Source organism: Sinocyclocheilus grahami, unplaced genomic scaffold, assembly GCF_001515645.1.
Source record: "Sinocyclocheilus grahami isolate Dianchi unplaced genomic scaffold, SAMN03320097.WGS_v1.1 scaffold44.1, whole genome shotgun sequence".
Lineage (NCBI taxonomy): Eukaryota > Metazoa > Chordata > Actinopteri > Cypriniformes > Cyprinidae > Sinocyclocheilus > Sinocyclocheilus grahami.
This window is the reverse complement of record NW_015505223.1, coordinates 215,993-240,553: the sequence shown is the minus strand read 5'-3', so window position 1 is coordinate 240,553 and position 24,561 is coordinate 215,993. Positions and strand designations below refer to the sequence as shown.

The window sequence follows — 24,561 nt, the reverse complement described above, 5'->3', positions numbered from 1 at the left end:
CTAATTAATATTAATGACTAAGCCTTTTCCATTGGAATGCTGACGCGCATCGTCACTCTCAATTAATTAATATTTATAAGCGAACCCACCGCCATTGAAAGAGTTACCAGGCAACGTCAGCGTGACTAAATTAATATTCATAAAGTGGGCGTGTCGAACGGACGGTCCGCCTATCTTAATCTTGAACAATCCCCGAGTTTAGCAGTGCGAACAGCGGCTGCTCTACAGACATGCGTCAGAGTGTAAACACTGCACGGTCTGTTCTGGTACCAATAAACCTGCTATTTATGGATATTTAGACAGAAGATTTTTGTGCACATTAAACGAAAACCATGAGCAACGTATTCTGCTGTGTTTTGGTTGTCCTATGCTCAGTGGCTCTTTGCATGGACTTTGACGAGAGACCCAGCATCTCCAGGAGGAGTGAGCAAAGCATGTTTCTAAAGAGTCACAAAACACGAAATCTGCTCAGTTTGAAAGATTCACAGCAGCCGGACCATCTCAGGATGAAAAGAAGTGAAGATTCCGCACAAAATCAATGCCAAGCACTGCACGGCTATGAGTCTACGTTAAAAAACAACACTCATACGGTAGGTCAGAATATCTCTTACTCCTTATACTCGCATAATATAATACAATGGAAAGCTTTATAATTTTGTGAAAATTATTATTTCAAATTTATATTATGGTTTTGTGAAATATATTTTTATTTTTGGCTAGTTAACTTATTTAAGTGTATTAAGCTTAAGTCTATTTATTTAGGTAGTATCCTTTTTTTTTTTTACTTTTCATTGAGGATGATTTTTTTCACTACTTTGAAAGCTCTTCCTAAATTTCTAGGAACCATAAATCACAAAAGTGAGATCATACTACTGGCCTCTGGTCTGAGATGACCTAATAATGTACCTACATCACCTTCCTCAGCAAGCAAATGTTATTTTCCCAGTACTTTTTTCAAAACAAGCACTCAAAAAAAAAATATATATATATATATTTGTGAAGTTTTCCAGATGGTGATATCATAAAAACAATATCAGCATGCATCACCTTATCATTCAATGTTCCAGAGTTTTAGTGTTTGATGTTCCTTTAAGACATTCCACAGATCTCATCTTTATGCCAAGAGAACAAATGCATCTATCCTCTTGATGTGCCTGTAATGTCTCTGCGATCTGTTTCTCTTGTGTTTATGTACAGACGCCACATTGTCAGGTGATTTTGCTTAACCAGATCCAGTCAGAGCTCATTCATTACAGCGGCCAGTGACTGATTACTAACCCTTAACCCGTCAGTGAACATGCTGCGTCTCTATATATGTCACTTATCTAACCCTCTCTCTCTCATCATCACTTACATTTTACCAGCAGTTGGCGTGACCACTCACTGGGCAGGCATTATCGGTAAACGATAGGCTAAGCTACATGTATGCCAATCTATATCTTTCATATCAGTCCTGTTCTATGAAAAGCGTCCTCTATTTATCCAGATTCAGAGTATATTGACTCAGTTTTCAGGGAAAGCAATCGGTCATGAGTTTAGTCTAAGTGCTGATAGAGAAGGACTGTTGTTTAGAAAGCACACAGAGCCAGTGCTTTTATGGCCAGTGTTTTTGGCTCTCGTCCTTTCACATTCCGTCCAGCATAAATGACTGTTGAAGTGAAATGTTTCCTTCAAGAAAGGAATGTTTCTGAAACGGGAAAAGGCTTGGGGCATGACAACAGTGCAGTGGGAAAAGAATTTGAAGGCAACGTCTCAAAAACATCTCCTTGCTGAGGGCTTTTAACACCTGTTTGGATAGTCTTCTCGAACATTAACTTGCATGTAGTTTATTCCGTACAGTTCCTGCCAACTGTACATGTAAAGTTCCTGTGGTTAGAGCCTACTTTGATGTAAAACCTTTATTTTAACCCTTAGAATATTTATTTAAGGCTACTCTTGAAGTGGAGATTTCATGTACGCTGAAACCTCTCAACAGTGCTATTTGAACAAAATAACATTTGTAAAACTATGCTTGCAACTTTTGAAGCCCATCCTTTTTTAGTACTACATTTTTTTTTTTTACCAAAACCGAAATTAAAGTTTTCCTTTAGCCAGAAATTTTTATATATTGCTAATCTAGCATCATTTTTGGTCACTGTGAAATGCGTCCACACTGCTGAGACGTTTACCTGTTCTAGTTTATCTGGACGAAACAGATGCTGAAATATTCGAAACATGTCATTGGGGAAGCGCTCATTTAAATGTTACTGTTTCTGAGAGTTATTTCAACCTTCCTAAACTATTTCGGCTGAATATATTCGTTGCTGGAAATTTTAGTATATCACTTCTTCACTAAGAAATGTTCACCCAAACATAAAAAATTGCAGAAAATATACTCCCCTCAGGCCATTCAAGATCATCACTTGCTCACCAATGGATCCTTTGCAGTGAATGGGTGCCGTCAGAATGAGAGTCCAAACAGCTGATAAAAACATCACAATAATCCACACCACTCCAGTACATCAGTTAATGCCTTGTGAAGCAAAAATTAGCTTGTCTGTTGTAAACAATCATTAAGATGATTTTAACTTCAAACCGTTGCTTCCGGATAAAACGTGAGTCCTCTATATATAATATTACTTTCTATGGTGAAAAAGTTGTCTTGTTTAATTCAGGAGAGAAGTATGCACATATCAGAAGACCCATTGGTGAGCAAGGGATGTAATGCTAAATTTCTCCAAATCTGTTCCAAGAATGTTGGTAAACAAACAGTTGATGGTAGCCATTGACTTCCATAGTATTTTTTTTCCCATATATGGAAGTCAATGGCTACCGTCAACTGTTTGGTTACCAACATTATTCAAAATATTGTCTTTGTGTTTAACAGAAGAAAGAAACTCATACATGTTTGGAACAACTTGAGGGTAAGTAAATGATGACAGAATTTTGATTTATGGGTGAACTATCCCTTTCATTAGCCTTTTTCCAATGTCGCGTTTTGACTATTTCAGCATCTGTTTCGTGCACGCAGTGTAGATAAGCTAGAACAGATAAACATCTGAGCATTGTGGATGCATTTTGCAGATGAAGAAACAAACTCAACTGCATTTTGAAAGTCCCGAGTCCATTTTCAGCAAATTTTCATTTTTTTGCGTGAACTATTCCTTTAAAAAGTCTCTATATTGTTCTGGTCTCTTGAAATGGTTTTTCACCTGTTTCGCCTGATTGCATTGAAATGTAATAGCATGCCTCTTTTCAACAAGCTGCACAATTTAAGGAGTCATTCGTTTGTGTGGCACAAATAGTAGGATAAGTTATGTGCTGAAATTTCATTCTTGGCATTGGCATGTTCTGTAAATGCACCAACTTCGTGACTAATAAAATCGAAACACAATTTCAACACCGCAGTTAACACCAGCTGTTTACCCAGTGAGTTACTAATAATTTATTGACTAAATTATAGATCAAATATAATTGGTTATCAATAAAGCATCTTTTTTATGATCTAAAGGCATTATTAAGAGGCATACATGCAGTGGTAAGTTTGAAGTATAATGTTCCAGATCTGTTTTAGTCCAAAATGTGCAAACAAACCAACCATGGAGTTGTGCAAGATTCTGTGGTCAGTCGACATAAAAACTGGCTGCTGATCATCTTCTGCATGATGGAATTTATGATCTGCCAGAGCAATTAGAAACTTTACAAGCTCACAGTAAAGTCTTTTTAACAAGTGCCTGTAGATTCTTCAAATAAAGTCTGTGAACGTATAGCGGTTAGCATATTCGAACAGCTTTGTGGATGAAGTGTTTGAATGATTTGAGATGCTCTTTTTGGAGGCTGGAAGACCTTTTGAGACTCCTCTCTGGATGTTTAACATCTGAGTTGTGCCAGTGGGGAGTTATTTATGCGAGTCCAATGAAAACACAAACACGGCTCCATCTAATGAACTGCTGACCTCTTACCCATTTCGCCATGGCTTTCCAGTTAAGAAAACATGGTATAAGTTCTTGATTCTAGGATATTTTTGTGCATGTTTTTGATTCATGTGTTAGCATTTGCCCACCTGTCTAAATAGCACTTCTTTCAAGACCAACTTGAGTCACGTCTCTTATTAAACTTAAATTCTTTTTTTTTTTACTGTCTAGAGATGAAGTCATGTTTGTTATTGGTCCTCAGACTGTGAAGCCATTTGGATCAAGTATAAAGCTTCCTTTGGCTGGACCTGGGGTTAAAAAACTGTTTACTGTTCAACACAAGGGAAAGATGTCCAGGTTTTTCCCCTTCCTGGTCCTGGGGAGAATGTACAGAGAAAACATTTTCTGTCCTCTCTGAAATGCTCAGTGTTGGTGAGACGCCAGGAAAGCAGCCCGAATTATGTTCTTCATGGTTTTAGTGTGTCCACTGGAGAGGACTTGTGGAGCTAAGACCATAGATGGAAAGAAGTAGGAGAATTAAATTTTTTGTACATTTCTGCCATTGTGCAGTATATTTGAGATATTTCTCTTGGAAAAGCCTGTCTGCCATGTGATTGCTCTGGAGGATTTCGAGGGCCCCATGGCCCCACACGCAGGTGGCTTGTCTGAGTCTTAGTGGCGCACCTTAGTAGTCCACACTGACCTGTGACCAATTTGCAAACCCTTTAATGGTGGTAGGGATTCACAGAGTCTGAGTCTGATCACTGATGCTCCAGAGGGAAACACGATGCATTAAGAGCCAAAAATCTTTTGAATTTGAAGATCAAGGTAAATTGTACTTAATTTGTATTCCGGGAAACATGCAAGTATCTTCTGTTGCTTCCGAAGGGCAGTACTAAATGGGGAAAAAAAACGATATTTCAACAAAATAAGAACAATTTGGACATCTTCATCCTGTTCAAAAGTTTTCACCCCTGGCTCTTAATGCATCGTGTTGCCTTCTGAAGAATCAGTGAATGTTTTTTAATAGTTGTGTTTGAGTCCCTCAATTGTCCTCAATTGTTCATCAAATGATGCTGGAAAACTGAAGAATCTGCAGGAGCTGGAGGATTTTTCTGAAGAACAGTGCTCAGTTTAACTGTTCAGAACAGACAAGGTACTCATGAACAACCATCACAAAACAAAAAACAGTCGTGGATCATCCAGGTAACCACACACAGTATTAAGAACCAAGGGTTCCCAAACTTTTGAATGGGGTTATTTTAATAATTTCAGCAATTTTTTTTTCTTGTGGACTAAATGTAAATATCTGTTATGTAAAATATCTTACTCAGGACAGTACTAAATAAAAAATAACATGCATTTTGTATGTTCTCTCTTATTTTGTTAAAATTATTCACATTTTCACATTTTCATTCTGCAAGGGGTTCCCAAACTTTCGCATGCCACTGTATACATACATGCATACATATACTGATTATTACGTTAATTCTATATATAAATACAATTTAAATCATTTATATATTAATATGCTATATACAGTGTGTATATATATATATATATATATATATATATATATATATATATATAATGTATGTGTATATTTATTTATTTATTTATTCATTAAAATTTCTGCAGATCCCGGAACCCCAGTATGAAAACTATACTGACCAGCAATCATTAAAGCAGTACATCAACGTGTGGACTCATAGGTGAATCATAAGTTTATTGGACTGCATTCAGGATAGTGTCATGAGTTTGTTTAGGGGCTTTCTTTGAGTCATGTGCTCTTCTTTGGTCTTCTTCAAAGTGAAGGAGCGTTGTATGCTCACAGTGTCTTCTCATCACCCTTTAATCCTCCATTTGCGAAGACTTGTTGGCGTGGTGCAAGCCATTCTTGGCAAGCCTGTTTTATTGGCCAGGACAGGAATGTCAGCGTGTTTCTTTGCTTCTGGTTTAAATATGGGAAGGAATGGAGAGGCAACCACTGTAACCATTATTCAAAGACACATTATTAAGAAGGAACACTGGCCCTGGAGTTTGTGCAGGTGTTTTAGACGACTTGTTCATGCTGTTCTGGAACACACGTAGCATTCAGGGGGTGTTTTGAGGTGGGCTGCATCAGAAAGACATTGGCTGGGTTGGTAACATGGAAACTTTTGTTCACACTTTGGATTGTAAGAGTGCAAATTTCCATTGGGCCTGGAGGCTTGTGAGATTCAAAAATGCTGTGGTTCTTTTGATTCCCTGGACCAAGTACGGCTGCTTTTTATGAAAAAAAATAAAATAAAAAATGTGTAAAAATTGTAAGTCGATGTCATCACTGAGCAGAAGTGAGAAATGGAGTATTCTGTGACATGGTCATTGATCCCCAGGGGCTTGGGTGGAATTGCAGAAATGCAGAGAGGATGTGATCCGTAGAAAGGAGTATGGTGGAGGCCTCAAATGGATCTGAATGTGTAGATTGGGTGTTGGCCCCCATATCAGAATTTTTTTTCTTTACTTATTCCAGTTGTGTGCATGGTTTTTGTTCCAAAACGCAGTGAGCTTACTACATAGGCAGCATTGTAAGACATTATTAATGACTGCACTCAGTTGTGGCTCTTGATTTTCAATGTTTCATAGAATCTTATCTCATCTTATCGGATCTTATCGCGTCTTATCTTATCGCATCTTATCTCATCATATCGCATCTTATCGCATCTTATCGCATCTAATCGCATCGCATCTAATCGCATCTTATCTCATCTTATCGCATCTTATCTTATCTCATCTTATCGCATCTTATCTTATCGCATCTTATCTTATCGCATCTTATCTTATCGCATCTTATCTTATCTCATCTTATCTCATCGCATCTTATCGCATCGCATCTTATCGCATCTTATCTCATCTTATCGCATCTTATCTTATCGCATCTTATCGCATCGCATCTAATCGCATCGCATCTCATCTTATCGCATCGCATCTAATCGCATCGCATCTCATCTTATCTTATCGCATCTTATCTTATCGCATCTTATCGCATCTTATCTTATCGCATCTTATAGCATCTTATCTTATCGCATCTTATCTTATCGCATCTTATAGCATCTTATCGCATCGCATCTTATCGCATCGCATCTTATCGCATCTAATCGCATCGCATCTTATCGCATCGCATCTTATCTCATCGCATCTTATCTCATCGCATCTTATCTCATCGCATCTTATCGCATCTTATCTTATCTTATCTCATCTTATCGCATCTTATCTTATCTTATCGCATCTCATCTCATCGCATCTTATCTCATCGCATCTTATCTTATGGCATCTTATCGCATCGCATCTTCTCATCTTATCGCATCTTATCTTATCTCATCTTATCGCATCTCATCTTATCGCATCTTATCTCATCGCATCTTATCGCATCGCATCTTATCGCATCGCATCGCATCTTATCGCCTCTTAACTTATCGCATCTTATCTTATCGCTTCTTATCGCATCGCATCGCATCTGTCCTGTTTGATGTTTTGTAACAGATGTTTTGTTTTTGTTGTTTTTTTATTTATTTATTTTTTAACTTTTTCATCCGATTGGACCTGTCACGTTTGATGTAAGATTTTTTTGTTTTATTTGATTTGATTTTTTAAATATTATTATTATTATTATTATTTTATTTTATTTTTAATCTAATTTTAACTGTCCTATTTGATCTTTTGCAACATATTTTATTTTATTTTTTTTTATCCAGTTTTACCAGTCATGTTTGACATTTTATAACTTTTTTTTATAAGATTTTTATTTTATTTTATTTTTACTCGTACAATACTTTGCTATACCGTTTTCTAAACAAATTGTCTTTTATTGTAATTATTCTTTTTTTTTTATTAATGCCTAATTGTCATTATTCTAACATTCATATTCAACCCATTGTATCAAAAAACTTTTTTATTACTTTTTAAATACTTAATGATTAGCATATTTTACACACAGCCCTGTTACCACATTATTTTCCTCCATTAAATAAAAAACACCCAGGAATGTATGTCTCTGTGCCAAAACATAGTGATCTGCCTACATTGGCACCATTTTAAGACATGATAGGAACACTTCTAGTCTGTTCTAAATTGGCAACATTACTTTTAACTAAAATCTTTTATTTATTCTTTGCAAAAAAAAAAAATCCCAGTATGCTTTGCAACAGCACAGTATTTTACCCACATGTACATGCTTTGTGTCATGTTATTAGTTTAGCAACATACTCTAATGAAATTGATTTAATCGTCCTCTGTGCATTTCTCATAACGAAGCAGGAATTGTTGTCTATGTAGAGCGTCCACTTACAAAATTCTATATCAGAGGCAAATGCCTGTGTAGTAATAGCCAAGCAGTAGGGTTAATCGAATTTCTAATCGCGATTACAATTATGGATGCCACAATTACGTAATCGTTCAAAGCGACAATTAATCGTTCAAAGTCCCCTTATGTTATTCTGCGTGCTTAAGATGTTTTTTTCTTTCTACATGTTATCTTAAGGGTTTTCCCCATTATTTTAATTTTAGTTTTAGTATAACATTATAATACCATACATATTTTTACCTTTTTATAATTTAAAGAAGAAACCAATCCGATGTTTAGTTGACATTTGAGGCTTAATACTATAGAAAAGCACTAAAGGTTTTTCAGTTAGAGTGTTTTCAGCTTGTTTATTTTCATATAAAAATACGGCATGCACTTGCATAAAACAATGGTATAAACATCATTCAATGTAAATTGTGATAATCGCAATTAATAATCGCAGTTACAATTTCAAGGGAATAATCGACAATTATGATTTTTTTCATAATCGTGCAACCCTACCAAGCAGCTCACTAGCTTTTGGAACAGAGCCAGTGTATGTGTCTTTGGACTCTCTTTATTCTTTTCCCTCCTTTTCTCTCCCACAATCTCTTGGACATCAGTTACTCTCTTGTGCTCAGTGTGTGAGGTAGATGAAAATGTGGGGCACTCGCTCTGTTCCACACACACACACATACACACACCATCTGGGTCTCGCATTCCAGCGAATGAAACTGAAAGGGAGGTTGCACACTCGACTGACAGCGGGCCTGTCCTCTTAAATGTGCCCTAACACACACACAAACACATATTCCCTAGCAGTGTGGGGCGGCTGACAACGGCACAGCCATCTGTCGGATCAGCAGTGGTTTCTGTGTGCATGTCGCGACATGGTTCCGCTTCCCTGTGGAAAGATAAATCCCAGCACTTGTGTTTTTCTTCCTAGAATCACCAGGTTTTTTTCTGATTAAGCACTGTAAATGTGTTTACATAGTTGCCTTTTATTACACACTACATCTGAATGGCATTTTATGTAGTGGTTTTTATGTAGCTGATTATTGATCAGTTTAACTTTTATAAAGGGTCGTTTAATGTCTCCGTTATTCATATTGAGTAATGAGATTAAATGGAGAAGTGTCCTGCTTTTCAGATTTTTCTCCTGATGAAAAGACACTACGACTCGCATGTATCTCGTTTAGTATTTTAAAAGAAATCTCAAGAATATCTCAACAGATTCAACTTAATTATTAGACTAAATTCTTCCAAGATCAAATTTTCTGAGCAAAGAGTCTACATCAATTTTATATGTTTTTTATTGTATGTCAACAATTGTCTAAATTATGTCTGATTTTGTCTCTGAAGGATTGGAAAGCTGTCAAATCAAAACATTTATACATTTGCATTGAAAATGTGCATATAAATTGCCGTTTGCTGTCTGTAATACAGAAACAAGAATTAAAGTATGCTTTTTTTCTCAAATTAGCTTTTTTAGTTAAGTATTTGTGTGACTACTTTCTGTTCTGTACTGGATGTTTCTTATTTTTAGCTATGTAAAGCTGTGGTTTGGAGCCCTGTTTTTAGTCTTTTTTTTTTTTTTTATTGTTTTATATTTTTAGTCTGAATCCAACCTGCAATTCCATCCATGTGGACTACAGTAAAACAGCCTGTGGTGTTTAGTTTCACCGCAGAAGCGTTCTGAAAACAAACCTGCATTAGGACTGGGAGAACAATATTATGATAAAGGAGATTTTAGAGCCCAAATGTGGTGGTGCTAATGAAAATGTTTTGTTTTAGTTTGAATTTATTTTGATTTATGCAGGTTATTTTTGGAGAGAAAATTTCATAAATTCACGTTGACGGTGCAGGGATTATTAAGATGATCCGTCTCTAGAATTTTAACTACAATGTTTATTTGCAATCATGCGATCTTTATTATGTCTCCATCTCTTTTTTTTTTAGTATAACTTCAATGACCTGAGTGGCTCGGTGTCTCTGGCCTGGGTTGGAGACGGCACAGGGGTGAGTACTAATTATCTAACATAAGAATCCAGTACCATAGAATGAAAAAATATCTAATTTTAAATGCATCAAGTTTTGGTAAAATGAAGATTTTGGACTGTCTACATCAACTGTATCCAGCAATTCAAGGTGAATTGTGTAATTTATTAAGTTGATGTTGAATACATTGGAGCTAGAAATTATTATTATTAACTAATTTTACTTAGTCCCACATTTTCTCCTTAAAGGGATAGTTCACCCAAAAATGAAAATTAGCCCATGAATTACTCACCCTCAAGCCATTATAGGCGTATATGATTTCCTTCTTTCAGATGAATCCAATCGGAGTTATATTAAAAATGTACTTTGATCTTCCAAGCTGTTTAATGCCACTCAGCGGGTGTTGCATTTCATCAGTCCAAAAGAAGTGAAATAAAGCGCATCCATCCATAATAAAAAGTACCTTACACGGCTCCGGGGGGGGGAACAAAGGCCTCCTGTAGCGAATCGATGCATTTTTGTAAGAAAAATATCCATATTCAAAACATAATAATCACTTTAATGTAGCTTGCGCCAACAGTTGTACACGGAAGCAGCTCCGGGAGCATGACGTATGAGGTCGGCGTTGCACATGCACTGGTGAGTCTCGTGAAAACCAACGTTTGTTTACAGGATTAAAGGAAGCAAAGTTTCCTTACTTTAGCAAAGGAAAACCAATCTCCTCTTGGCTTATATCGAAATCCTCTGACATTCTTCTTTACAAATTCTCATTTTGTACTTCTAATTTGTGACCGTTGTTTTGATCTCTCCCCTGCGCTTCCGCGTTCGTCACTTCTGAGCGGCGCATTCGCAAAGCCGACCTCATACATCATCCGCCCGGAGCTGCTTCCGTGTACAGCAGTGAGCGCAAGCTAGATTAAAGTGATTATTACTTTTTAAATATGGTTATTTTTCTTACAAAAACGCATCGATTCGCTACAGGAGGACTTTGTTTAACCCCCCCCCCCCGTGTGAGACACTTTCTATTATGGATGGATGTGCTTTATTTCACTTCTTTTGGACTGATGCACTGCAACAACGCTGACTGCCATTAAACGGCTTGAAAGATCAAAGTAAATTTTTAATATAACTCCGACTGGATTCGTCTGAAAGGAGGAAGTCAAATACACCTAGGATGCCTTGAGGGTGAGTCATTCATGGACTAATTTTCATTTTTGGGTGAACTAACCCTTTAAATATACCGATAAAAAGTTTGGGGTCAATATGTTTATTTATTTATTCATTCATCAAGGCAGTGTAAAATTGATTTTAAAAAATGACTGTAAAGAGTAAATGCTGTTCTTTTTAACTGTTTTCAACATTGACAATAAGAAATGTTCTTGACCATCAAATCAGCATATTAGAATGATTTCTGATGGATCATGTGACACTGAAGACTGGAGTAATGATGCTGAAAATTCAGCTTTACCACCACAAGAGTAAATTACATTTAAATTGTATTATACATAGACACAGAAATATTTTGGCCCTGATTTAAAATTCCTCTCTACTTTGGGATTTGAACCAACAAATTTCTAATTAGCCTCAATCCTTCTAATTCACTAAGTTACTTCCACTCTGTTTACTAACCAGTAGGGGATCAACGAATGTGTAATTGTACGTTCAACTCAAGTCATTTAGCTACTAAGCTGTTCTGTGGTCGCTCCATGATCTGACTCGCAGGAATGTGACCCTTACAATCACACGTCAATGCGAAACAGGAACAAGTGAATTACAGCTCCAGAGCCTGAAAGACTCTTCATAGCCTGGCTTGACAAGACCTCAAACCGCCATTTAGCGCCAACAACACTCGAGGCTGAATCCGTCTCTTATACAACTGAACCAAAGTGCAGCTGTAAAACATGTACAAGCTGTAATTACTCTTGCAGCCCAGCCTTCACCCAGCAACAACAACACTCGAATACATTTCTGTTAAGTCTGTGCAAACATTTTCAAAGAGCGGCGCCTTTTGAGACACCTTTTCTATTTTTGAGGCGCCATAATTAGCACCCTTTCAGCAATTACTTATTGCACCTCTAACAAATATTGTTCTGTTTAACCTGTTTTTTTCAGGCATGTAAAGAAAGGACTTCCCAGAAATCTTTCTTTTGTAAGAAGAAACATAAATAAAAATTGATACTATTTGCGTTTTTAAAGACAAGAATCCCTTAAGTCCCTGTGTTTTAAATAACCTTTAGTTTACATTTTCAATGTAGAAACTATATGACTAGAAAAAAATCTGTATAGTGCAGGACGAGTCATTAATATTTTTGGTCCATTTTTCCCAGAAGAGAAAGGCTGAAAGATTAATTATTTACTTTCTATTAAGTAAAGAGAAACTTAGAACGTTATTTATTTATTCATTCATCCATGCAATTCTTTATTTTCATCTTTTTTTAAATAGTATTTTTCTATTTTTTCCAGTTTAAAAACCTCTAGCCTAGCATATTTGTCTGCCCTGAAAGCTAACAGACATTTACTAAAAGCCATAAAGCTTTGCTTTTGACGGGTTATTTAATACGCAATTCATCAAAAATATTTTCTGTTGTAAATTTTCATTTAAATATAATAACTTGCTCTGCCTCTGAAACGACTTTCCTTTTCAGCTGATAACACCTAAACAGTGTGGACTACTGATTAATGATTTTTAATTTATTTTGGGGGAAATGTGTCACATTATAGAAGTAGAATGGATTGCAAATACTATTTCATTTTGACTTTAAAAGATAGAGACAGGAGTTAAATGAGAATTACTCACCGTCCAATCAGAATCGTCTCTGCAAGCAAGCGCCTGAACTTGAGTGATAGCTGGATAAAGTAAGTGTGAAGGGTGAGATTGTGGCTGTGCTCAAGTCTAGGCATGTGTCCCGCAGTATCTCGGCCGAGCCAGAGTTTAAATCTCTATGAATGCTTCACTGCACTGTGAGTTTCTGAATGACTCTGAGTATTTCACATGCACATGCTATAATATTTACAGTGTCCCTCTCCTGTGCAGGTTCTGCTGGTGCTGACCACATTTCAGGTTCCTCTTTTTATCATGCGGTTTGGTCAGTCCAGACTGTACAGAAGGTAAGAGTGTCTTTTAAGACTGTGTCCAAGTTCTAGCTAGAAGGATTTAGCAGTTTTTAATGATGCAATTCACAGAGTGTAATGAATCCTTCCACTTCCTGCTCTGCGCTTGCCCAGTGTAAATGTTGGTACACATTTGATTGATTTTTAGCTGTATCACATGATCCATAAGTCCCCCTTATCTCTTCTGGGTCAGTGAAGACTATGGAAAGACATTCCAGGACATCACCGACCTTATTAACAACACCTTCATACAGACAGAGTTTGGCATCGCGATTGGTCCTGAAAATTCCGGGAAGGTGATTATTTACTTCTCTTCTGTAATATTGAACTGATCTGAAAGGAGAATGCCGGGTTATTTTCAATGTAATGAAAGTGTCTGTGGTGTGCGGTGAAATTTGGATGTGTGTACAAGCAAACAAGTTCATACAGGTGGAAAAGTAGTCCTACTTCAAAAGGATGAGCTCTAGTATCAAACATACACTTCCATTCAAAGGTTTGAGGTCATTTGTTTGAGAAATGTATACTTTTATTGAGCAAAAGTGACAGTAAAGATATGTAAAAAGATTTCTATTTCTAGTAAATGCTGTTCTTTTAGAACTTTTTAATCATCAGAGAATCCTGAAAAAAATATGTATCACAGTTTCCACAAAAATATGAAGCAGCACAAGCTTTTCAATATTGATAATAATAAGAAATGTTTCTCGAGCAGCAAATCAGCATATTAGAATGATTTTTGAAGGATCATGTGACACTGAAGGCTGGGGTAATGATGCTGAAAATTCAGCTTTGATCACAGGAATAAATTACATTTTAAAATATATTAAAATAGAAAACAGTTTTTTAAAATGCTAATATTTTTTTTACAGTATTACTGTATTTTTGATCAAAGAAATGCAGCCCTGGTGAGCATAAAATACTTTCAAAAACATTAAAAAAGTCTCACCAACCCCAAACTTTGGAAGTGTAGTGTTTTTTTGTTTTAAACTAAAAATACTTAAGCAAAAATTCAAGCTTTATGCTTCTGCTTTTAAATGCTTCTCTTTCCTTTATAAGTGTGTTTACCAAGTTTCCTGCACTTCAATAATTTTTTGATTAGTTACTGAACAGGTTCATGATCTGTCCCACAGGTGATCCTCACAGGTGATCTAACCGAGGGGAGAGTCACTAAAATTTTCCGTTCTGTTGATTTCGGCAAGAGCTTTGTGACCTCTGAGCTACCCTTCCATCCGTTAATGCAGATCACATACAACCCCAGAGACAGCAACATACTCATGGTCTACAGCATCAATGTAAGACCTCTGATTAGACATTTCCTTACTGTTTTGTGCAAAAGAACATGTACTGATACGGTTTTATTCTTTTTTTCAGTATGATTTATGGCTGTCTGAGGACTTCGGGGCCAACTGGAGGAAGATCCATGAGACTGTTTGTCTTGTGAAATGGTATGTCCATAAATATGCATAAATGAATCAGTAACAGTTGTCTCAGAGTTGTAGCCAGAGTTTTGACTGCTGGCAAGGTCTGGGCCATATTGCAGCTAATTCTGGCCCACTTTGACCATCTGATTGACCAGTTTGCTTTTTATGCCACATATAGTGACAGCTAAATATACAATTTTGTATAACTCAGGATGCTAACAAGATATGCTAATGATTAGCTTGCTTAGCTGTTTCTAAGTAAGTTTTTAATCTATCTCCAAGATTTATTGTAAGAAACCCTGCTGTCTGGTAACTTGTAAATACGATTTTCCTCCCACTTTAAGAAAAACTGTGCATCGATCCTGACTGCTGGAAATTGGAGCATGCATCTTTAAAAAAAGATCTTGATATTTTTATGTGCAATATGCAAGAGTTCTTCATCCAAAAAGTCTTTTTTGTTCTTCATTGTGATTGATCACTGTGTGTCCAACTGCTTTCTGATTTATATATTTGAATCTCATCGCTGCCTAGAGCTAATTTAGGTTTAAGTATTTTAATAACCGGTCATTTCTATTGACTGTCAAATGAAGCATGATCTATTTCAATTTCATTTTTATAATGTACATTAGTTTGAGGTTACAGTTCTCACACGAGAACATATTTCATTCTGTTTGTTTATCTAAACATCAAATTAGAGCTTTTTCATGTAGCATATGGTTTTTGAAATAGCCATGAAGAGACCCATGTCATTCCAAACCAGAATCATTTACTTTGTTCACTCAAAAACAAAATCCCTTAGGCAGAATGTTTAAGGTTTTGTTTTTCATACAGCAAACATGTGTGGCTCCAAAAAGGACAAAAAAAAAGCACCATTAAATGCATTATAAAGCAATTTCCTTGAGTTTTACAATCCTAGCACTCATAAATATATCTTCATTACATTTGATTTCATACACTGAAAAAACGGAGGCCTTTGGCTAGCTCTGAACCATCCCTAACAGAGATGGCTTTTGTTTGCAGTGGTGAATTTGGGATGGCTAGATGGACATTTTTCATTGCATCTGTTTGCCTGTCATTTCAGGGGAATGGATGACACCATATTCTTAACCACAAACCCCAATGGATCCTGCAGTGAGTGACTTTATTTTAGTACAACTTTCAGGATCATTTGCACAATATTGGAAATTGATGCTGGCTGTTCCTCATTCGTCTTTCAGGTGACCGGGGAACACTTGAATTGAGAAAATCTTTAGACTATGGCAAAACATTCAAAACTATAGGAAGCAGGATTTATTCCTTCGGCCTGGGTGGACGCTTTGTTTTTGCCTCAGTCATGACCGACTCTGTGAGTTCTCCCATTAGTTTCGATGTAGTGTGTACAATTCTGTTTGCTGCCTACTTAGATAACATTTAATATAAAATAGATACTTTCTTTTGACCAAAATCATTACATATACACTACTGTTCAAAAGCCTGGGGCTGCATGGCAAGTTTTTTTTTTAATGTTTTGAATGACGTCTCTTATGTTCACCAAGACTGCACTTATATGATCAAAAATACAGTAAACTCTTACCATTTAAAATAACTGTTTTGTGTTTTTATATATTTTGATATATATTAAATGCTGTCTATGTATATAGCCAGGCGTCTTATTAGGTGTTTGACTAGAGCTGTATAGTGTGTCGTGTGAGGTTGAAATCACATGCAGATGTCAGAAACACTTCTTTTATTTTCAGGGTTCCAAACGCATGATTCATGTCTCGGTAGATCAGGGGGAGACGTGGGATATGGCTCAACTGCCCACCGTTGGACACGAGCAGTTCTACTCCATTCTAGCCGCAAACTACGATATGGTCTTCATGCACGTAGATGAACCTGGAGGTGAAGCGAAGTTTTATTGTTCAGCAAAATAAATCTCCAGTATATGAAGTAATAATGTTTCTATGCAATATTCAGATATTTATATTACTTAGGTCTGAGGTTTGGATCAGTGTTATTTTAGTTATATTTTTATACTTTTATAGTACTTACAGCAATAGCTGTAGCTTTTATTTAGCAAATTAGCTTTTATTTTGATATTTTCAGTTTTAATTTTAGTTTAAGTTTTATTTTTTATATGCTTTAAAATTTTTATTAGTTAGTTTATTTTATATTTCTAATTAGCTTTAATTTATTTGTATTTAAGTTTTAATCTTAGTAATTTTAGTACTACAGCTTCAACTTATTTTGCTACAATGAATTAAGGCCACATTTCTAAAGTTTTGCCTAATATTTGCACTTTTTTTTATTTCAGCTTTATTTCAATGAATGCAAACTGTTTTAATAGTTATAGATTTTGGTAACAATTACAGCACTGGTTTGGATTTTGTATATGTTTTGAAAAAAAAACTTAAAAATGAGGAAACGTGAAAAAAAGATGACTGTTAATACAATGAGTTTTCTGTGCTATGCATATAATATTCCTGGCCAGCCAATATTATATGAATATATGATTTGTAACTTTGACCTCATCAGAACCTGGTTACTAGCAATTGTTTTTTCTCCATCAGACTCCGGTATTGGTACCATATATGTTTCGGATGACCGAGGTACAGTGTTTTCCACGTCTCTGGAGCGCCATTTGTACACCACTACAGGCGGAGACACTGACTTCACCAACATCACCTCTCTGAGGGGCGTATATATGACCAGTGTGCTCGCTGTGGGTAAGGCTGTGACTGTAATCATAACACATTTAGGAAGAATTTCTATAAGTCTCATATTTGCTGTTGTGTATCTTCCCTCTCCAGATGGCTCTGTGCAGACAGTGATCACATTTAATCAAGGTGGAGAGTGGCAACCACTGCAGAGACCCTGGAACGGAGTTTGTGACTCCACAACCGAGTACCCAGACAAGGTGAGAGCCTCACAGAAATGACATAGCCACAACTTTATTTTAGACATAAGTCATTGAAAACATGTAGTGCGGTGTAGTAGAGCCAGTAATCAAAAGGTTTCTGGTTTGTTCCCCTAAAAAAAACAACTAGTAAGAAATCACGATTGTGTCCATGAGCAGGACAGTTGCAAGTCATCAAAGGAAAATCCACCATAAATACAGAATGCCGTTATTAAACTGAACTTTTTTGGAGGACTGTTGTGTTTATTGTGTGTAAACATTAAGAACAGCACACAACTTGCAAACATTTGGTCTCGTTGACCATAAAAGGACAAATTGACAATATACAGTATCACAGTATAACAAATGTCCAGCATTTGTTGTACAGAGTCATTATTACTGTTCTTAGAATAGTTAATACGCTTCCTCCGAGTTAAAACACTTGGCACAAAGATACCACAATATAAATTAATTGTGGCGATACCGCAATAAAAATGTAAACTTTTTAAAATGCTTTCAGTGTTTCTTGCTTCAAAGTTTCCTCTTCTCTTGTGTTTGTTTGCATGATAGGACTAGGTGTTATGATCCCAATATTCAGCACCATTTAGCCGCACCATAGAACATTTTGAGCAGAACACAGCGAGATGCAGCAATTGTTACGCTCTGATTTTGGTTCAGCAAGAATCCGGGATGATGGCCTAATCCATGTCCGTGGTTTTTGCCTCAATACCCGATAATCAGTCGTGAATTTACAATTGCTTTATGCGTGACTGGGGAACAATAAAAAAAGTACTAGTATGGTAAGATGGATAGATGAAGACAGTACAATTCTTGACGTTTTGAATATGTTATGCTGTACATGATGTGTACTTATCTTTCATGGATGTTGCCAGTGAGACGCCTTATCCGATGTCCATCAGAACCCAGTTTCTGTGCGAACTTTAGCCTGGATGAAAGATGCCTTTTGTTGAGGTGATGTTGCCAATGACCTTTGTATGGTGTTTCCACCAATGCAACACATCATCAGTTGTGTACCCCAGCCTCATTGGGTTTTTCGGCGCTTTATCACAAGACATCCTCAGCCGAGGCAGGCCCACCACAGGCTGATCAGACCCGGGTGTGTGTCACTTTGTTACATGGTCATTTGGCAGCCCACACTGTGTCCATCCGCTTCGGCCACAGCCAGTGGCTGCTTCTTTCAGCGACAGTGGCCAGTTCCCCGACTATCCTCCGCTGGACCTGTCCTCTGATGCCCAACTCCTTCAGCAGCCTTATAGTGGAGCTAGCCACAAAGCCCCTGCAGCCCACTTCCACCGGGTATACTTTCACTGTCCAGCCCCACACCTCTGCCTCAGCTGCCAAGTTGGCATATCACAGCTTCTTTCTTTCAAAGGCCTCGTTAATGGCCTCTTCCCAAGGGACTGTTATGAACTATTATTGTGGATATGTTAATGATGTTAACTTAAAAGGTTAGTTCACCCAAAGATGAAAATTCGGTGATTAATTACTCGCCCTCCTCATGTCGTTCCAAACCCGTGAGAACTCCGTTCATCTTTGGAAGACAAATTAAGATATTTTTGATGAAATCTGAGAGCTTTCTGATCCTGCATAGATAGACATGTGGGTGAGCAAATTTTCATTTTTGGATGAGTTATCCCTTTGATATTTGATGCATACACATTTATTAATATTCATTTTGTTACTGAAAAAAGCACTATGTGTGTAAATGTGTGTGATTTCATGTTAATCTCATATGCATCTCTGTCTTCTGCAGTGTAGTCTGCATATTCATGCCTCCTACAGCATCTCAATGAAACTGAACGTCCCCGTGCAGCCCCTCTCAGAGCCCAATGCCGTGGGACTCATCCTGGCACATGGTGATTACCGCCCACATTCTCCATCACATGTCTTTCTATGAGGCAAAACGATCCCTGACTCCCATTCAGTGTAAACCTTCAAATAACCATTTTCATCACTTCCAGCTGTGTGAATAATACAGAGATTTTTATTTTTTTATTTAATTTTATTTTTATTGAAGACGAATCCACTGTGTTTAGTTCCTCCAACTACAGAATTGAAGTTAAAATTAGTTAGAATATATAACTATATTATTATTGTTATTATAATAATAATTTTTAGATTATGTTATTATTTTAAGCACTCTTTTATGGTATGATTGGGAGTTTTACAGGACTGCTGCTTTTCTCCGACTCGCGTCTCTTTTCCATCTGCTCTTTCATCAGGGAGTGTGGGAGGTGCAGTTTCTGTGCTTTCTCCAGACGTGTATGTGTCTGATGACGGGGGTTACACATGGTTTCAGGCACTAAAAGGCCCCCATCACTATGCCATACTAGATTCAGGAGGACTGCTGGTAGCGGTGGAACACAACCCCTCACACCCCATATCACAGATCAAGTGAGCTTTCTGTCTAACATTTCTGTATGTTTATAAGGCTTTGACCTCAGCATGTGAGATAAATGTTCCAAAGATAATATAACAAATGAAACACTGGTGGTGCCCTGTTTATTTAAATGGTTATGTCTTGAAAATAGGTAAGAATGCAACTGATTTAGTATTAAATTAAATAAATAAATAAATATAAATAGTGCAAATAAGGATAATCGCTTTATGATTTTTTAAATTAATATATAAAAATAAATGTATGTGTATGTATGTTTTAATTATTTACATTTTATAATTATTTTGTATTTAATTCTTCCATTTTTGTTTATTTCTATTATTTATTGTCACTAGGTTTTCCACTGATGAAGGTCAGTGTTGGCATGTGCATAACTTCACTGATGATCCAATGTACTTCACTGGGCTGGCATCAGAACCTGGTGCCCGTTCCATGAACGTCAGCCTGTGGGGCTACAGGGAAACTGTCCTGAATCAGTACTGGGTTTCTGTCACCGTCGACTTCAGGCATTTGCTCTCTAGAGACTGTGAGCGGTCTAATATTTCGAAAAAGCATTTCATAAACTAATATAAAAACACACAGAATCCAGTTTGCTGTGCATGCATTTGTTAACATTCAGAAAAGGGGTAAACATTGTCCTGAAATGACCAAATACTACTGCTGCAGGTCAGGAAAATGACTACATCCAGTGGCTCGCTCACTCAAACGATATTAGCGACCCCACTGATGGGTGCATGCTGGGATACAAGGAAAGGTTTTTGCGGTTACGAAAGGACTCAGTGTGCTGGAACGGGTGGGATTACATTGTCACCAAGGAGCCCACGACATGTCCCTGCACCCTCACTGACTTTCAGTGGTACGAACACATACCGACTTTTCAAATACACTCAGTGAACTACAATGTGATTCATTTATACTATTCATGACGTACATTCAGTCTGTGATTCCAATCATTGTCTCTCTTTTCCTGCAGTGACTTTGGGTTCTACCATGCGGAAAACAGCTCAGTTTGTGTGGAGCAGCCCGACCTTATTGGCCATTCACTGGAGTTCTGCCTGCACGGACGCAAAGAGCAGCTCCAGACCAGCGGGTAACAAATCACTCTCTATTTCCACTCCACGGAGTTGTATTGAAACGTTCAGCAGGTGTAAGCTATTTTTGCATGCATTGCTGAATATATACTTCTTAGAAAATCTGTGAGCCTGATTGACTGAACTGGTTCGCATATGCAAAATTGTTGTGTATGAGTTCATGTTTTTGTCATAGAATTACTTAAATGCTGTAAACAAAGTGTTAACATTCCCCTTTCTGTGACCATAGTTACCGTAAAATTCCTGGGGATCACTGTAAAGGAGGAATAACTCCAGAACGAAAAGAGATCGATCTGAGTAAGAAATGCGTTAGTAATTTGCTGAGGACAGAGCTACTGGTAGGTTTTTATATTATTATTAATGTTATAATATACAGTAAAAACAGTACTATTGTGAAATATTAATATTTGAATTTATTTTGAAATTTAGTATTTTATTCCTCTGATGGCAAAGCTGAATTTTGATCACAAATTATTCTAATATGCTGATTTGCTGCTCAATAAATATGTATTATTATTATTAGCAATGTTGAATGCAGTGCTGCTTAATATTTTTGTGGAACCCACAATAAATGTTTTTTTTCGTTCTTTGATGAATAGAAAGTTTAAAAGAACTGCTCAAAAAGATCTTTTGTAACAATATGAATGCCATTACTGTCACTTTTTAACAATTTAATGCATCTTTTCTAAATATGATAACCATGAAACTGAGAATTTTGTTAAGCTTGTTTGAAAAAAGCAGCATAATGATCTTTCCCATTGTGCATTTTTCAGACAGAGGAACATTCATTCAATTCAGCTCCTATAATCGCTGTGGTCATCGCTGTTCTGTTGATCAGTGCTGTTGCTGGGGTTATTTTCATCAAAAAATATGTCTGTGGAGGACGGTTTGTGCCCCATTTTCCAAAACGTCACACACAGCAGTGCATGATCTGTGTCCATTTTTAAATGTTAATTGTGCTTTAAAATATTATTTTATATTAATATTGAATTAATTGCTGATTTTGTACCAGAAAAAATAATGTTGTTATTATTATATGATTGTTTTTTCATGCAGTATATGAGCAAAGTCTTTTTTTTTTTTCTTTTTTTTTTCCTATGCAGCATTTACCTGTCAGATATCTGTCTCATGGCTTCTTTTTAATGTTTTGATAGGTTCTTGGTGCACAGGTACTCTGTATTACAGCAGCACGCTGAAGCTAACGGTATCGATGGTGTGGATGACCTGGACACACTGGAGGTTGGCAAGATACAATACCATGATGATTCAGATGAGGTACATACTGCATCTCACTGCTAAAGACGCAATATTTCATTTCAGCAATGTCTGAATTAATCCTGTCATTGTATTTTTGACTTCCGTAGGACCTCCTAGAGTGACAGACAGATGGATCATCATAAGACTGTTTTAAAAGAGAGAAACTACAATGCCTGCCCTTCCCATGACCCTCTCTATGTGTGTGTATCTGCGTTCCAGCACACATGAGACACATTCTGCCCAATCAGTTTGTTTCTGGCTACTTGGGGACACATTTTCAGCGATTCAGCCCAGCAGGATTTGACTGCAAGGACAGAAATAGAGAAAAACATGCATTTTCCCAAAAGCTTCTCCCAAAGGAGTTTTCTAATCCACTGCTGAAAGAGTTTCAATCTTTTTGAATCATTTCGTATTATGTTTTTGCGATGCACAAAGGATTTGAAGCAGTTTTGTTGCCATATATTTCAAATGTATGCGAGTTGATGCACAAAATCAAATGGCTGAGGAGTATTATTTAACTAAGTAGTACTTTGAAGGCATAATTGGAGTATAATTTAGGGAAAAGAGGATACATCAGACATGAGCTTTGAAGTGTGGTTAAAACTGATGTAAGTGCTTATTTTTTTCATTGCTGGTTTCCTGCATCAGGTATTTAAATTCTCCAAAGGATTTTCAGCTTTGTTTTTCATATTAGGAAAACAGGTCTCCTTAAAGTCTGCTTTTGAAATCCATTGTATAAATAGAAGCATCTTCAGAAAATAGCCTGCTCATTATTTCAAGAGTTACTGTGTGAGCAAATCTAGATGAATATGAAGTGTTTAAAGGTAATATTTAACATTCCCTGGAGGTTTCATTTGTGAGTTTCACCATAGATGTACACCGAGCCTTGTTTGTAGAGCTTGTAGGCTTTATTATACTAACATCCTGAGTATTACAGTTTGGATCTTCAAGAATCTAGTTTAGCAAAGCTTTAGTCATTCCAAAAAACTAATTTTACTTTGCGTTCTGTCTGGTTCCCTGCCATTGCTGTGTGCTTAGATTGACATATCTTCTATGCACGAATAATGATACATTCTTCTTCCTTTCCTACTTTCAATTGTGTGGTTTTTAATAATCTTAAAATGCCTGACCTTACATAATGGGTCTTAGAGACAATAGCAATGTGGTATCAGTCCGAGACCTTTTTGCTAAGTCAGCAATAATTGTATATTCAATAACAAGACGACACTTTTAATGTTAACTATGACATTAAGTGTTTTGTTTTTTCAACAACTCATCCTTCATTAGGATATCGACAATACTAAGTGCATCTAGTTAGCAGCCTAATCAAATATGAAAATGTATATTTTTTGGTCTGTATTGATTTTCAACAATTAAATAAGCTCATTTGTAGTCACTAAGCTGATTAAAAAACTTTTTTTTTTTTTTTGCACAGATAATAAAATAGATACCTCAGGGGTTATAGAAAACAGTGGACCACACATTTCATTGATGGGTTTGCATGTTGAAAGCAGGGTCCTCAGGCTTGAGATGGATGAACATGGCTTTTCTGAAGTCAAAGTGTAAAATGCTGTACCATTAAATGTGATTGCCAGCAACAATAAAAGAAAAAAAACTCTTCTTGAAGTCCACGCTCATTGGCTTGACTTGAATCAAGTGGGTTCTTGACCCTGATGCACCAAGGTGAACTGAATTCATAAAGACTTTCAGAGGGGTAATGCGTCTCTTATTACAGCAGGTGCAAAAACAACCCTGTTCCTTATTTTGCACTGTACTGAGAAACCTACAAGGTCAATAAACAGCAGTTGGCTAATGTCAAACCACAGCATTTGTATTTTCAAATGTGTAAATAGAATGAGAGCAGCATATATTTAAAATGCAGAATAAAATCTGATTATAAACAGATTTTCCTTTTTGTTCTCAATTTAGAAAATAAGAATATCACATGAACAAAATACTTAACTTAGAGAACACTGTCCTATTCATGATATTTTATTTTATTGAATAAAATGTTAATAAAACAAACTGTACAGTAATAGAATAATTTTGTTTGCTGCTGTAAAAGTATAATAGCTGGGTTTTCTTGCCATTCTACAAGCTATATACAGTTTTAATGGATTGTTCATTCATCCAATTTAGAAATGTAAAAAAAATCATGCAAACCTATACATAAGTCAT

At 36.5% G+C, this 24,561-nt stretch overlaps 1 protein-coding gene across 1 annotated transcript; it reads left to right on the top strand.

The window, feature by feature from the left end:
• Positions 1 to 189: 189 nt before the first annotated feature.
• On the top strand, positions 190 to 24,002 carry sort1a (sortilin 1a). The gene is made up of 20 exons (XM_016268180.1): positions 190 to 590; positions 10,174 to 10,233; positions 13,247 to 13,320; positions 13,517 to 13,619; positions 14,451 to 14,612; positions 14,692 to 14,765; positions 15,823 to 15,872; positions 15,959 to 16,086; positions 16,478 to 16,622; positions 17,291 to 17,446; positions 17,531 to 17,637; positions 19,391 to 19,493; positions 19,860 to 20,031; positions 20,371 to 20,561; positions 20,702 to 20,891; positions 21,009 to 21,125; positions 21,356 to 21,464; positions 21,900 to 22,012; positions 22,281 to 22,401; positions 22,491 to 24,002. The coding sequence occupies exons 1-20, from the start codon at positions 333 to 335 to the stop codon at positions 22,503 to 22,505; spliced, it is 2,448 nt and encodes an 815-aa protein (XP_016123666.1). The 5' UTR covers positions 190 to 332; the 3' UTR covers positions 22,506 to 24,002.
• Positions 24,003 to 24,561: the final 559 nt, after the last annotated feature.